Source organism: Staurois parvus, unplaced genomic scaffold, assembly GCF_062004578.1.
Source record: "Staurois parvus isolate SC_StPar_1 unplaced genomic scaffold, SC_StPar_1.0 ptg001022l, whole genome shotgun sequence".
Classification (NCBI taxonomy): domain Eukaryota; kingdom Metazoa; phylum Chordata; class Amphibia; order Anura; family Ranidae; genus Staurois; species Staurois parvus.
Window position 1 is genome coordinate 194,383 of NW_028318818.1, and position 15,618 is coordinate 210,000.

The 15,618-nt window shown below is 41.4% G+C and overlaps 1 protein-coding gene across 1 annotated transcript in view; it reads left to right on the top strand.

Annotated features, from left to right (window-relative positions):
- The window catches only part of LOC149441143 (beta-galactosidase-like), a 55,087-nt gene that overhangs the window by 1,472 nt on the left and 37,997 nt on the right, over positions 1 to 15,618 (top strand). The window contains exons 2-3 of the mRNA XM_089657696.1: positions 5,309 to 5,478; positions 13,923 to 14,073. Of these exons, the coding sequence (XP_089513822.1) occupies positions 5,309 to 5,478; positions 13,923 to 14,073 (321 nt within the window). The remainder of the gene's footprint in view (positions 1 to 5,308; positions 5,479 to 13,922; positions 14,074 to 15,618) is intronic.

Sequence of the window (15,618 nt, forward strand, 5' to 3'; positions counted from 1 at the left end):
CACACCCAGAAATCTGCACGAGTTTCACCTATGGTCACTAACAGTATTATTTGGAAGCACCGTTTACTGTTTTGTCACCAATAATATATTTTTTGGACTTTGAGATATATTTTCGTTTGTACCATTATTATGGTTATGTCACTTCACAACAGGCACGTGTGATTACATCATATATATGTGTAATTTGTTTTATGCATATATATATGGATATGGTTTTTTCATGTCTTTTCACATGTTTTGAGCTATTCACTTTATTTGTGTTGATGATATTATTAACGAGCACTTATTGATATGTATTGTTAACACCGCCACAATTTATCTAATTTAACTTATTTGATATTTTGGGATCCCACATTCACATATTTTTATGATTTGAATGTAGCGCTGCATTCCTTATTCCTTTTTATCTCACGTAATCACTGGTATATGATTTAATGCTAGCAGCTCCCTTTGGGATTTATACACTTATTTATTTTATTTATTATTTTTTAGTTTCAAATACACTTGGGAGCGCAGGAGGTTCACACCATCACCTCCATCGGGGTGCTCTCAGCACAGAAGCCTCATGCCGCTGTGGACATATATGTGCAGCGAATGGTCATTAAAGCCAACCTTTCTTGCCGCTGCACATACTGTGTGTTTCACATGGCCAAAAAGAGGTTAAACCTCAGAATTTAAATATAAAAAAAGCCTATCCCTCTATAGTGTGTACTTGTCTCAATCCAGACCACTAAATGTCATTTCTGTCTGCTGCCTTGTTCCCCTGATATCTGTATGAATCACTTCTGACAAGTTTTCCTGACACCTAGAGAAAATTGGTGACAGGGGAGGGACATCTAGCAGATTGACAGCCTTGGCTCTGTGCCTGTGAGCTGTGTATTTGGGGAGGGGGGGTGGTTTCCTTTCCCCTTCCTTTCCCCTTCCTTTCCCCTTCCTTTCCCCTTCCTTTCCCCTTCCTTTCCCCTTCCTTTCCCCTTCCTTTCCCCTTCCTTTCCCCTTCCTTTCCCCTTCCTTTCCCCTTCCCCTTCCTTTCCCCTTCCTTTCCCCTTCCTTTCCCCTTCCTTTCCCCTTCCCCTTCCCTTTCCCTTCCCCTTCCCCTTCCCTTCCCCTTCCCCTTCCCTTTCCCTTCCCCTTCCCCTTCCCTTTCCCTTTCCCTTCCCCTTCCCCTTCCCTTTCCCTTCCCCTTTCCCCTTCCTTTCCCCTTCCCCTTTCCTTTTCCCCTTCCCCTTTCCTTTTCCCCTTCCCCTTTCCTTTTCCCCTTCCCCTTTCCTTTTCCCCTTCCTTTTCCATTACCTTCTAGTCCCTTCCCTTCTGTTACCTTCTATTCCCTTCCATCAGCTCTCAGAGCTTTCCTCACTGAGCTCTGCATAGTGTGACATCAGCTCTCCTCCCCCCGGTTTTGACAGTTCTACAAGCTTTATAAAGTCAGCACTTTTAATGGATGTAGAGAAGAGAAGACTACAGATAAACAGGTACAACTTATGGGAGGATTTGTCTCATTTCTGTGCATCACCTGAGGCCAGTCACTTCACTGGGTATATGAAAGGCTTTACAACCACTTTAGGTTTTATTTCATATATACTTCCTTGCAGCTGCATTTGAACTTGCATCATTTTACATTAAAAGAGGTTATATCTTCTGATCCCCCTCTGCTTATCTTTCTTTATGTCTCCAGCTGACTTCTCCTTTTTTCTCTCCTCCATTTTATCACCCCCCCTCCCCCCCCCTTTTTTTTTTTTTTGTGTTTGTTTTGTTCTTGTTTTGTTTCCGTTTGGATTCAGATACACATTCTGGTTTATACAGAACTAGCTCATTTTGTCTCCTACCTCTCGTGGTGGATGCCGTCCTCGACATTATATCTATTCATATCTCCGTAATACATGCCGTTATGTTATTGATCCTTACATTTTTTTTTTTCTTTTTTTATGGAACTATTTTCACCTATTCACATGATCATTGTCACATTTGTGCGATGGCTTTTCTTATGTATGTCTACTTGTACCTGTTTTCATTTTTCCTCCATGCCATGTATTGTTAAACTGTTGAAAACATAATAAAGACAAATTTGCCTTTAAAAGAGGTTATATACACTCACCGGCCTCTTTATTAGGTGCACATTGAAAGTGCCAAGAAAATCTCCCCCACACCATGACACCACCAGTGTGGACCGGTGACACAAGGCAGGATGGATCCATGCTTTCATGTTTACACCAAATTCTGACCCTACCATCTGAATCGCAGCAACCAGTCTGCCCATTCTCCTCTGACCTCTGACATCAACGAGGAATATTCCTCCACACAACTGCCGCTCACTGGATATTTTCTCTTTTTTGGACCATTCTCTGTAAATCCTAGAGATGGTTGTGCGTGAAAATCCCAGTAGATCAGCAGTTTTTAAAATACTCAGACCAGCCCGCCTGGCACCAACAACCATGCCATGTTCGAAGTCACTTAAATCCCCTTTCTTCCCAATTCTGATGCTCGGTTTGAACTTCAGCAAGTTGTCAATGTTGTTTATGCCAATTTTTGACCCTACCATCTGAATGTCTCAGCTGAAATTGAGACTCATCAGACCAGGTAAAGTTTGTCCAATCTTGGGGAGCCGATGCGAAGTGTAGCCTCCATTTCCTGTTCTTAGCTGACAGGAGTGGCACCCAGTGTGGTCTTCTGCTGCTGTAGCCCATCTGCTTCAAGGTTCCACATGTTGTGTTTTCAGAGATGGGATTCTGCATACCTTGGCTGTAACGAGTGGTTATTTGAGTTACTGTTGCCTTTCTATCATCCCGAAGCAATCTGCCCATTCTCCTCCAACCTCTGACATCAACAAGGTATTTTAGTCCACACAACTACCACTCACTGGGTATTTTCTCTTTTTCGGACCATTCTCTGTAAACCCTAGAGATGGTTGTGCGTGAAAATCCCAGTAGATCAGCAGTTTATGAAATACTCAGACCAGCCTGTCTGGCTCCAACAACCATGCCACGGTCAAAGTCACTTAAATATCCTTTCTTTCCCATTCTGATGCTCAGATTGAACTTCAGCAAGTCGTCTTCACCACGTCTAGATGCCTAAATGATATGAGTTACTGCCATGTGATTGGCTGACTAGTAATTTGTGTTATCAAGCAATTGAACCGGTGCACCTAATAAAGTGGTGTGTGTGTGTGTGTGTGTGTGTGTGTGTGTGTGTGTGTGTGTGTGTGTGTATATATATATATGTGTGTATATGTGTGTGTGTGTGTGTGTGTGTGTGTGTGTGTGTGTGTATATATATATATATATATATATATATATATAGTGTGTATGTGTGTATATATATATATATATATATATATATATATATATACACACACACATACAGTGGGGATCGAAAGTTTGGGCACCCCAGCTAAAAATTTGTATTAATGTGCATAAAGAAGCCAAGGAAAGATGGAAAAATCTCCAAAAGGCATCAAATTACAGATTAGACATTCTTATAATATGTCAACAAAAGTTAGATTTTATTTCCATCATTTACACTTTCAAAATAACAGAAAACAAAAAAATGGCGTCTGCAAAAGTTTGGGCACCCTGCAGAGTTAATATCTTGTACTGCCCCCTTTGGCAAGTATCACAGCTTTTAAACGCTTTTTGTAGCCAGCCAAGAGTCTTTCAATTCTTGTTTGAGGTATCTTTGCCCATTCTTCCTTACAAAAGTCTTCCAGTTCTTTGAGATTTCTGGGCTGTCTGTCACGCACTGCTCTTTTAAGGTCTATCCATAGATTTTCAATTATGTTGAGGTCAGGAGATTGTGAAGGCCATGGCAAAACCTTCAGTTTACGCCTCTTGATGTAATCCCCCGTGGATTTTGAGGTGTGTTTAGGATCATTATCCATTTGTAGAAGCCATCCTCTCTTTAACTTCAGCTTTTTCACAGATGGCATCAAGTTAACATCCAAAATTTGCTGAAATTTTATTGAATCCATTTTTCCTTCTACTTGTGATATGTTCCCTGTGCCACTGGCTGCAACCCAACCCCAAAGCATGATTGATCCAACCCCATGCTTAACAGTTGGACAGAGGTTCTTTTCATTAAATTCTGTGCCCCTTCTTCTCCAAACGTACCTTTGCTCATTCCGGCCAAAAAGTTCAATTTTAACCTCATCGGTCCACAGAACTTGTTTCCAAAATGCATCAGGCTTGTCCATATGTTCATTTGCAAAGTTCAAACGATGATTTTTGTGGTGAGGACGTAGAAGAGGTTTTCTTCTGATGACTCTTCCATGAAGACCATATTTGTACAAGTATCTCTTTATAGTGGAATAGTGTACCACAACTCCAGTGTCTGCCAGATCTTTCTGGAGGAATCGTGCAGTCAAACGTGGGTTTTGAATTGTTTTTCTCACAATCCTGCGAGCTGTTCTGTCTGATATTTTTCTTGGTCTTCCAGATGTTGCTTTAACTTCCACTGTTCCTGATGACTGCCATTTTTAATTACATTCCGAACAGAGGATACTGTCATCTGAAGACGCTTTGCTATCTTCTTATAGCCTTCTCCAGCTTTGTGAGCGTCAACTATTTTCAGTTTCAGTTTTCTAGACAACTGCTTAGAAGAACCCATGGTGCTGATTGTTGGGGCAAGGTCAGATGAGTCTGGGCATTTAAAACCTTTGAGATTGACATCACCTGGTCTTCCCAGACGATGATTGAGAACAATCCATGACACTGGCAGGTCTCAGCTTTGCAAAGGGGGCAGTGCATGCTATAAATTCTGCAGGGTGCCCAAACATTTGCAGACGCCATTTTTTTGTTTTCTGTTATTTTGAAAGTGTAAATGATGGAAATAAAATCTAACTTTTGTTGACCTATAAGAATGTCTAATCTGTAATTTGATGCCTTTTGGAGATTTTTCCATCTGTCCTTGGCTTCTTTATGCACATTAATACAAATTTTTAGCTGGGGTGCCCAAACTTTCGATCCCCACTGTGTGTGTGTGTGTGTGTGTGTGTGTGTGTGTGTGTGTGTGTGTGTGTATGTATGTGTGTATATATATATATATATATATATATATACATACATATATTTGTGACATAAAATGCATTTCCTTCCAACCATATAGTTTATAAATAGCCCATCATTTGAGGAAGTTGTGTTTTTTGGGGTTTTTTTTTTAACTATGAAAGCTGCACCGTGTGGTTATTGTTTTGCCATGATAGCTGTGACACCTGTGTGGTGATAAGATCCCGGGCCCGTGTCTTTTTTTTTTTTTTGGGTTTGTTTTGTTTTGTTTTTTTGTTTTCTACACTAAAAATTCTGACTTTTGTTTTCAGGTCGGAGGTGACCCGTCCTTCAACATTGACTATGTCAGAGACTGCTTCCTGAAAGATGGGAAGTGCTTCCGTTACATTTCTGGGAGCATCCACTACTTCCGAGTGCCACCCGTCTACTGGAAGGACCGCCTGCTGAAGATGTACATGACAGGACTCAATGCCGTTCAGGTGTAAGCGTATCTGCTTTGTATTCCTCTTCTGACCACACTGACGTTCATCCATGTTTTTCACAATTCTTTTTTATTACTTTCAATTACCATAGTGAAGACTTCTTGGGCCCCTTGCACACGGGGCATTTTGCTGCTGTGCCTTCCTCCTTCCCAGAGGGACAAGTGTAGTGCCCAGGCCTGCAGCTTGTCAAAGTCTAGGACAGGCTAAGGCTGGACGGGGTTGAACGCTGTACCGAGTGGTACTCCTAATTATGGTCCTATGGTGATGACTACCCGGAGCTCAGAAGACCTGCGTTCTGGCCATTCAAAATAAGTATAATTGTAAAGTGTTACTAAACCCACAACAGTACAATTAGTCTGTAGATGCAGTAAAGCATGCTTGTTATACTCACTGTGGAACCTAAGGGGTTAATCCTTCGCATTGTGTGAAAAGGCTGTTTGATCCTGTCTTTTCTGATTCTCCCCTTCTTCTACTGTCCCAAATCCATCTGCAACAGTGCAGAGCAGTAGCGGCAGGTGTGTATTTCTAGAGATGTGTTTTTTTTTTTGTTTTTTTGTTTTTTTTTTTGAGGGTGCACAGGGCCAATCAGCACTGTCTGGACAGAGGGTCAGGGGTCATACAGCCTCATAGGGCAGTCAGAGGGGAATGAAAACTCCTCCTACAAGCTTTAACCAGTGCTCTGTTGGACACTGATAGAAGTCACAAGACTGCTATATACTGCTGATGAGAAAAGGTATTTAGCAGTTTATATTTACTAAAATAATTGCATTTCCATGTTATGTGTACTGTGGGAGACCAGATATAGGGAATGCAGGGTCCGGGGAGACCGGATAGCGATTCTTCCTTTTTTCCTTTTTTTTCTTTTTTCTTTTTCTTTTTTTCCAACTCAGCCATAAGCCAGTTATGTCCGCAGACACCATTCCTACTACACCATCTGGGACCAAGTGTTTTGGAAGGGCTCTTTGCTGGCAAAAGCATGTCTTCCTTCTCTTTAGCCTGTATGTACCAATCCTTAAGGTGAACGTTTGATTCAGATCTTTCCATATACAGTTCGGCTCAAAAGTTTGCATCCCCTGGCAGAAATTGTGATATTTTGGCAATGATATTGAAAGTATGAATGACCATGCCAAAAAAACTTTTTTATTTAAGGCTAGTGATCACATGAAGCAATTTTATTATCACATAGCCTCCTTAAATTAATAATATTATACAAAGTTTATATAGCGCCAACAGTTTACGCCGCTCTTTACAACATAAGAGCAGACAGTACAATTACAATACAAATTAATACAGGAGGATTCAGAGTGATAACAGAAATCACCCAAATGGCCCTGATCAAATATTTCCATCCCCTGGAATGTTTGGCCTTTGGTACAGACACATAAGGTGATACACATAGCTAGTCTGGCTGAAAAAAGGCAAAAGTCCATCCAGTTCAACCATTTACAAAAAAAAAAAGTTATAATCCTACACCCGCAGTTGATCCAGAGGAAAGCAAAAAAAAAACACCAGCAAAGCATGATCCAATATGCTCCTGCAGGGAAAAAAAATTCCTTCCTGATCCCCCGAGAGGCTATCGGATATTGCTTGGATCAACTTTACCTATAAATGTTATATTCTGTGTATCTAAGAAACAATCCAGGACTTTCCTACAGCAATCCTCTGAGCTGGCCAGAACCAACTCTTGAGGGAGTCTATTCCACATTCTCAGAGCTCTTACTATGAAGAAACCTTTCCATGTTTGGAGATTACATTTCTTTTCCTCCAGACGTAAAGAGTGCCCCCTTGTCCTCTGTGATGACCTCAGGGGGAATAACTCTACACCGAGTTCACTATATGAACCACTGATATATTTATACATGGAGATCATATCCCCCCTTATGTATTATACATGGAGATCATATCCCCCCTTATGTATTATACATGGTGATCATATCCCCCCTTATGTATTATACATGGTGATCATATCCCCCCTTATGTATTATACATGGTGATCATATCCCCCCCTTATGTATTATACATGGAGATCATATCCCCCCTTATGTATTATACAGGGAGATCATATCCCCCCTTATGTATTATACAGGGAGATCATATCCCCCCTTATGTATTATACATGGAGATCATATCCCCCCTTATGTATTATACATGGAGATCATATCCCCCCTTATGTATTATACATGGTGATCATATCCCCCCTTATGTATTATACATGGTGATCATATCCCCCCTTATGTATTATACATGGTGATCATATCCCCCCCTTATGTATTATACATGGAGATCATATCCCCCCTTATGTATTATACAGGGAGATCATATCCCCCCTTATGTATTATACAGGGAGATCATATCCCCCCTTATGTATTATACAGGGAGATCATATCCCCCCCTTATGTATTATACATGGAGATCATATCCCCCCCTATGTATTTTACATGGAGATCATATCCCCCCTTATGTATTTTACATGGAGATCATATCCCCCTTATGTATTATACATGGAGATCATATCCCCCCTTATGTATTATACATGTTGATCATATCCCCCCCTTATGTATTATACATGGAGATCATATCCCCCTTATGTATTATACATGGAGATCATATCCCCCTTATGTATTATACATGGAGATCATATCCCCCCTTATGTATTTTACATGGAGATCATATCCCCCTTATGTATTTTACATGGAGATCATATCCCCCCTTATGTATTATACATGGAGATCATATCCCCCTTATGTATTATACATGGAGATCATATCCCCCCTTATGTATTATACATGGTGATCATATCCCCCCTTATGTATTATACATGGAGATCATATCCCCCCTTATGTATTATACATGGAGATCATATCCCCCCCCTTATGTATTATACATGTTGATCATATCCCCCCCCTTATGTATTATACATGGTGCTCATATCCCCCCTTATGTATTATACATGGAGATCATATCCCCCCTTATGTATTATACATGTTGATCATATCCCCCCCTTATGTATTATACATGGAGATCATATCCCCCTTATGTATTATACATGGAGATCATATCCCCCCTTATGTATTATACATGGTGATCATATCCCCCCTTATGTATTATACATGGTGATCATATCCCCCCTTATGTATTATACATGGTGATCATATCCCCCCTTATGTATTATACATGGTGATCATATCCCCCCTTATGTATTATACATGGAGATCATATCCCCCCTTATGTATTATACATGGAGATCATAACCCCCCTTATGTATTATACATGGAGATCATATCCCCCCTTATGTATTATACATGGTGATCATATCCCCCTTATGTATTATACATGGAGATCATATCCCCCCTTATGTATTATACATGGAGATCATATCCCCCCCTTATGTATTATACATGGAGATCATATCCCCCCCTTATGTATTATACATGGAGATCATATCCCCCCCTTATGTATTATACATGGAGATCATATCCCCCCCTTATGTATTATACATGGAGATCATATCCCCCCCTTATGTATTATACATGGAGATCATATCCCCCCCTTATGTATTATACATGGAGATCATATCCCCCCCTTATGTATTATACATGGAGATCATATCCCCCCCTTATGTATTATACATGGAGATCATATCCCCCCCTTATGTATTATACATGGAGATCATATCCCCCCCTTATGTATTATACATGGAGATCATATCCCCCCCTTATGTATTATACATGGAGATCATATCCCCCCCTTATGTATTATACATGGAGATCATATCCCCCCCTTATGTATTATACATGGAGATCATATCCCCCCCTTATGTATTATACATGGAGATCATATCCCCCCCTTATGTATTATACATGGAGATCATATCCCCCCTTATGTATTATACATGGAGATCATATCCCCCCCTTATGTATTATACATGGAGATCATATCCCCCCCTTATGTATTATACATGGAGATCATATCCCCCCCTTATGTATTATACATGGAGATCATATCCCCCCCTTATGTATTATACATGGAGATCCTATCCCCCCCTTATGTATTATACATGGAGATCCTATCCCCCCCTTATGTATTATACATGGAGATCCTATCCCCCCTTATGTATTATACATGTTGATCATATCCCCCCTTATGTATTATACATGGTGATCATATCCCCCCTTAATCTCCTCTTCTCACGAGAGAATAAATTCAGTTCCTCTAATCTTTCCTCATAGCTGATCTCCTGCATGCCTCGTATTAGTTTGGTTGCCCTTCTCTGTACTTTCTCCAGTTCCCCAATGTTCTTTTTGTGAATTGGTGCCCAGAACTGAACTGCATATTCCAGATGAGGTTTTACTAATGATTTGTATCTGGGTACACACAGGTTAACTTCCCACATCTGTGGCTTTTTAAATTGCAATTGGTGTCTATTTATAATTAGTCAATGGGTCTGTTGGCTCTCATGTGGATGCACTGAGGAGGCTAGATACTGAGTCATGGGGAGCAGAAAAGAACTGTCAAAAGACAATGGAACTTTTTATAAAGATGGAAAAGAATATTAAGATATCCAAAGACTTGAATATACCAGTCAGTATTCTTCAGTCACTTATTAAGAAGTAGAAAATTCTGTGATCTCTTGATACCAAGCCAAGGTTAGAAAGTTTGCAGCCACAACTGCCAGAAGAATTGTTTGGGATACAAAGAAAAACCCACAGGTAACCTCAGAAGAAATGCAATATAAAAGTGAGCGCTATCCAAACAGCAGCTGAACACTCAAGGTAACCTAATAAAACCTTATCGTAAAATCGGCAGTGTATAGAATATCCCACATTAAATAAGATAGATAGAGATAGAGATATATATATATATATATATGACAGTCTGTGTGGATCTAAGGTGTAAGAAGAAAATTTAAAATCCAGTGGTGGTGCTCCAAGAGGTATGGTAGAATTACGCACTCCATCTTTGAATCTGGAGAGTTAGTTGATCTCTACAGACCTGACGCTGTTTTACTGCTTTTAATGCTCTTATCTGTTTGCAAACACTCGTTTTTATAATTAAAGTAATTTTGAATACTACACTATGGGCACTCTTCCTGGTCTCCCTTGAGGAGCATTTCATTTGCAGTGCCCGCTTTTGTGATCCAGCCAGCCATCCATCCATCCTTTGTATCCTGAGAAGGGAGTTCCCTGTAAGCAGGCATCCTCACTTACTCATCCCTTAAAGGGACCTCTGGCTACCTGGATCCATTTTAACTCCATTGAGCACATAAGACCATCACCCTGACGGGGAATTACCTACGCCCCTGACCAGACCTCTACCTGATAAGGAGACCCTGGATGTGATACTTAATGCGTATATTAATTACGCATCTGGTGAGTGCGTAATTCGACCATACCTCTGAGAGCACCACCACTGGATTTTAATTTTCTTCTTGCACCTTATATCCACACAGACTGTCATTTATATAGGACTATTTTTATATATATATATATATATATATATATAATTTATTACTTATTGCTCTTATTTAATGCGGGATATTCTATACACTGCTGATTAATGTTTTAAGCGCTGCACTTCTCTATTTTACTCAGGAGAAATATATGCTGCTCTGGAAAAAGATGGTCAAGTTGCCAGAAAGAAGCCTTTAATGCTCCAAGGCCACAAAAAAACCCGGTTAAAATATGCCCGACAACACCTTGACACGCCTCACCGCTTCAGGCACACTGTAATCTGGAGTGACAAGACCAAAATAGAACATTATAGTCACAACTATAAGTGCTATATTTGGAGAGGGGGTCAACAAGGTCTATAGCGACAAGAATATCATCCCCACTGTAAAGCATGGTGGTGGCTCACTGATGTTTTGGGGAGATGTGGGCTCTAAAGTCACGGGGAATCTTGTGAACACGAATGGCAAGATAAATGCAGCATGCTATCAGAAAATATTGTCCGACAATCTCCATTCTTCTGCACGAAAGCTGCGCATGGGACACTCTTGGACTTTCCAGCACGGCAATGACCATAATCACAAGGCCAAGTTAACCCTTCAGTTGTTACAGTAGAAAAGGGTGTAAGGATTCCTGACCATAACATCATTGAGCTACTCTGGCGAGATCTCAAACATGCAGTTTATGCAAGACGACCAAAGACTTTGCAGGACCTGGAGACATTTTCCTAAGAATGTGCAACTATACCACTTGCAAGAATTCAGAGCCTTCTAGACAACTCTTACAAAAGACTACACACTGTCACTGATGCTAAAAGGGGTGATGCATCGTATTTAGAACTAAGGGTATGAAGACTTTTGAACGGGTCATTTCATATGTTTACTTATTTCATATGTTTATTATATGTACTTATATAGTGCCGTCCATGTACGCAGATATATATGTTTTATAGAAAAAATTTTTTATTGCACATTCACATCAGCTCTTAGCCCTCAAGGGGTGTACAATCTAAGGTCCCTAACTCCCATCCATACATACATATACTAGGGACAATTTAGACAGGAGCCCATTGACCTACCTGTAACGTACATTATTTATTTCAGGAACTTATATAGCGCCGTCAATTTACGCAGCGCTTTACACATATATATTGTACATTCACATCAGTCCCTAACCCTCAAGGGGTGTACAATCTAAGGTCCCTAACTCACATTCATACATACACATATTAGGGCCAATTTAGACAGGATCCAATTAACCTACCAGCATGTCTTTGGAGTGTGGGAGGAAACCGGACTACCCAGAGGAAACCTACGCAGGCACAGGGAGAACATGCAAACTCCAGACAGGTGGTGCCATGGCTGTGTTCGAACCAACGACCCTAGTGCTGCCAGGCGGAAGTGCTAACCATTTAGCCACTGTGCTGCCCGTACATGTAAGATTTGAGTAGCTGAGATGTGACCTGTAGAAATATGACATTGTAGATTTAGCTAATTTCATGTTATAATATAAAATGTGTTCAGAATCAAGGCAGAGACATATGGTCACCAATTAGCATCTGAAAGCGACAAAGCACCCTCTGGAAGGAGGTGACATCTAGATGCAAATAAGATTTGTCACCTTCTGGGAAATCTGGATGACATTCTAACCACCACTACAAAGGGGTACATTCTTCATACTTGCCACCAATGTAAGGAACATTTTTTTTTTTTTCTCACTGACCAAGGAATTGCTGTTTTGCAAGTGTTTTTCTGAGATCTGAAAATTATTTCAAGATTATCCCTGGGGTTAACCGGAGAAGGTTGGAGAAGGCTGCTCTAGACATTAAATTCTTTATTTATTTTGGGATTGTTTCGATGAAGAACTATTCCCACCTAACATTTTGGTTTCAGCCATCAGGCTACTTTTTATAGCAAGGAAGATCACTGCACAACATTAGTTAGCCTCACATCCACCATCCTTCACAGGCTGGAAAAATCAGGTTCACGTTACTTTGGTCAGAGAAAAATTATTTCAATATAGAGGCTGTCCACAAAAATCCCTGAAATTATGGTTGGCAGTACCAACTTTGACTCCACATATCAAAGTGCCAAAATCCCACTTCAATCATTTAATGTTCTGTGACGTGTGACCCACAAGTGCCAGCAATCCTTGTTGTGGGCCTCGTGCTCCTTCACCAACACAGAGCTCTAATCTCTTACCAGACCATTAGATCCCAAACATAAAGAGGACAACAGAGCTTGGGTATAAGCCCAGCGACCATTCAGTCACACCACAGCAAGGGCAGCAAGCTCGTTGACTCCTCTGCCTCCAAGTACGCAGTAGCCTTTGATGGTAGCTGCTGAAGGCTCAGATTAAGCTTGTGCCCAATATAAGCCCCAATATGCCACAAAAGAAAGAAGATCTATAGTTTATTACAGTAAAACAAACCTGCATTTATTAAAAGAAATGTACTTACAAGAGAAGACCATGCAACAGCCTGTAATCAAATCAGCATGCTGCCCAATATGGCATGCATGCATGATGACGTCAGTGCCAAAGCCCTATCCCTACGCATTTTGTTCATGTAGACTTCCTCAGGGCAATAGGAAGTTATTTGCAAGTGTTATACCTTAGACAATTATTCAGTCAGTCTCTCATTAAAGAACAAATATTGCCTTATGTTCTTGTGCCATCTGACTGACGAAGCCAATGCCTTTCCTATTTACATTTTATGGCGTTGTTCTCTACCAACGGCAGTGCCTCCATATTTGCCTGTACTTCTCTGTTCTTCTCTTCTGGAGGTGGTAGGAGGAATGATGATTGTTTGACGCTGTTCCTTTGTGCTTACTTTTTTTTTTTTTATATTTTATTCATAACAATTGTGTAAACCTTTAAAAAAAAATCTGCATGATTAATAAAATTCTGGTAGATGATTTACTACTCCAATATCTGATTATAACTGGAATTGCAGTGTTGGTGGACTGATTTATAAGTGTATGGTCATCTCTTTCTAGATATGTGCCCTGGAATTTCCATGAACCTCAGCCCGGGATGTTTAATTTTGAGGGAGAACGTGATCTGGAGCGTTTTTTGAACCTGACTGTGGAACTTGGCCTGCTCGTCATCCTGAGGCCTGGACCTTACATCTGTGCAGAGTGGGACATGGTAAGGAGGCCCACGGGGCACAGAGCATAGTGCAACTGTCACTCTTGCACGAAAGCTGCGCATGTGACGCTCAATCTATTTCTTTTAAGAAATCTACCCCTTTGGGTCATACATTTCCTCCCACCTACCTTTTGACCTCTTACACTATAAAAAGAAAAATGCTGTACAAGGGGCACCTCCCAGCACGTCACGGCTACCTACCTTCAATTCCACCCCCCCCCTTACACCACCACCACCACTGTTTTCTCCAGTTGTTATCTCTTGTAGGTTCTCCGTTCTTTTTCTGCTCCCTGGCACTGTATTAAATGCAGCAAGGTCTATATTACCTTATACCAGGGCTAGGCAACCTTAGCCTCTTAGCGCCGGTGCCTCCGGCCCTTAAAGAGTTTAGGAGATGGGCGGGGTTTTAGGGTCATGTGATTCGCCATCACCACGGTCACATGATCGGAAAAGGTCCCGATCGAAAGGGAAGATCGTGACCTTTTCCGTGAGTCACTGACATATGTGCTGGGAGCGTGCAGGGTACACGCTCTCAGAACATATATGTATTTTCTAATCGCATGCAAATATGCGGCCGCTCGGTATTAAGGCCCAGACGCCGAGAGGTCGCATATTTGGGTGCACTCGGCATCAAGGGATCTACCTGAACAACATGGGAGAAGTCAAAGATCACCGGGCACAGTGTCGCCTCCTCACACCTGATTTAAACCTCTAATTGCCATACTACTGTGTCGAAATCGTATGCATTGCATGGCAATCATCGGTTTAAATCAGGTGGTGAGGAAGCAACATATCTCCTCTTCACCACTTGTCAAACACATCACTTCTCAGAGGAGCAGCAGTGCATCCGTGAACTTCCTGAGTTAGCTCGCGCTTTGCCATAGACTTCTATCATATCTGGCAGGTGTAGTCACTTTCCTGTATTCTGGAGTTTTGGTGTGCGTTCAGAAAGTGCACCAAACCCACAGCAAAGCTTGCAGGTACACTGCACTGCACCTGCGGTATGGGTAGACCACAGTACATCAGTGTGAAAGCAGCCCTATGTTATTATAACCAGTGTATCGCCTCACACTGACCTGAATATCTCTTCTTTCCTACTGCTGGCACCACTCTGGAGACCGCTAGCCGGGATAAGAGGTGGAGTGCAGTTGTTAACACTCCACATCGGACAGGAGCCAGCACTGCAGAGGAGGCATCGGCTTATGCGGCTCTTGCTCCCTACTATATCCAACTTTACAAGCAGTCCCTCTGCATTGCCCAGACCGTGATCTACCAGTCAACTGGCCATGATCTACTTGTAGATCGTAATATACTGGTTGCTGACCCCCGTGTGGCCTTCAGATTAGCACAACGACCGTGCATAGAGAGCTTCATGGAATGGGTTTCCATGGCCGAGCAGTTGCATCCAAGCCTTACATCACCAAGTGCAATGCAAAGCGTCGGATGCCGTGGTGTAAAGCACGCCGCCACTGGACTCTAGAGCAGAGGAGACGTGTTCTCTGGAGTGACCAATCGCGCTTCTCTGTCTGGCAGTTCGATGGCGTT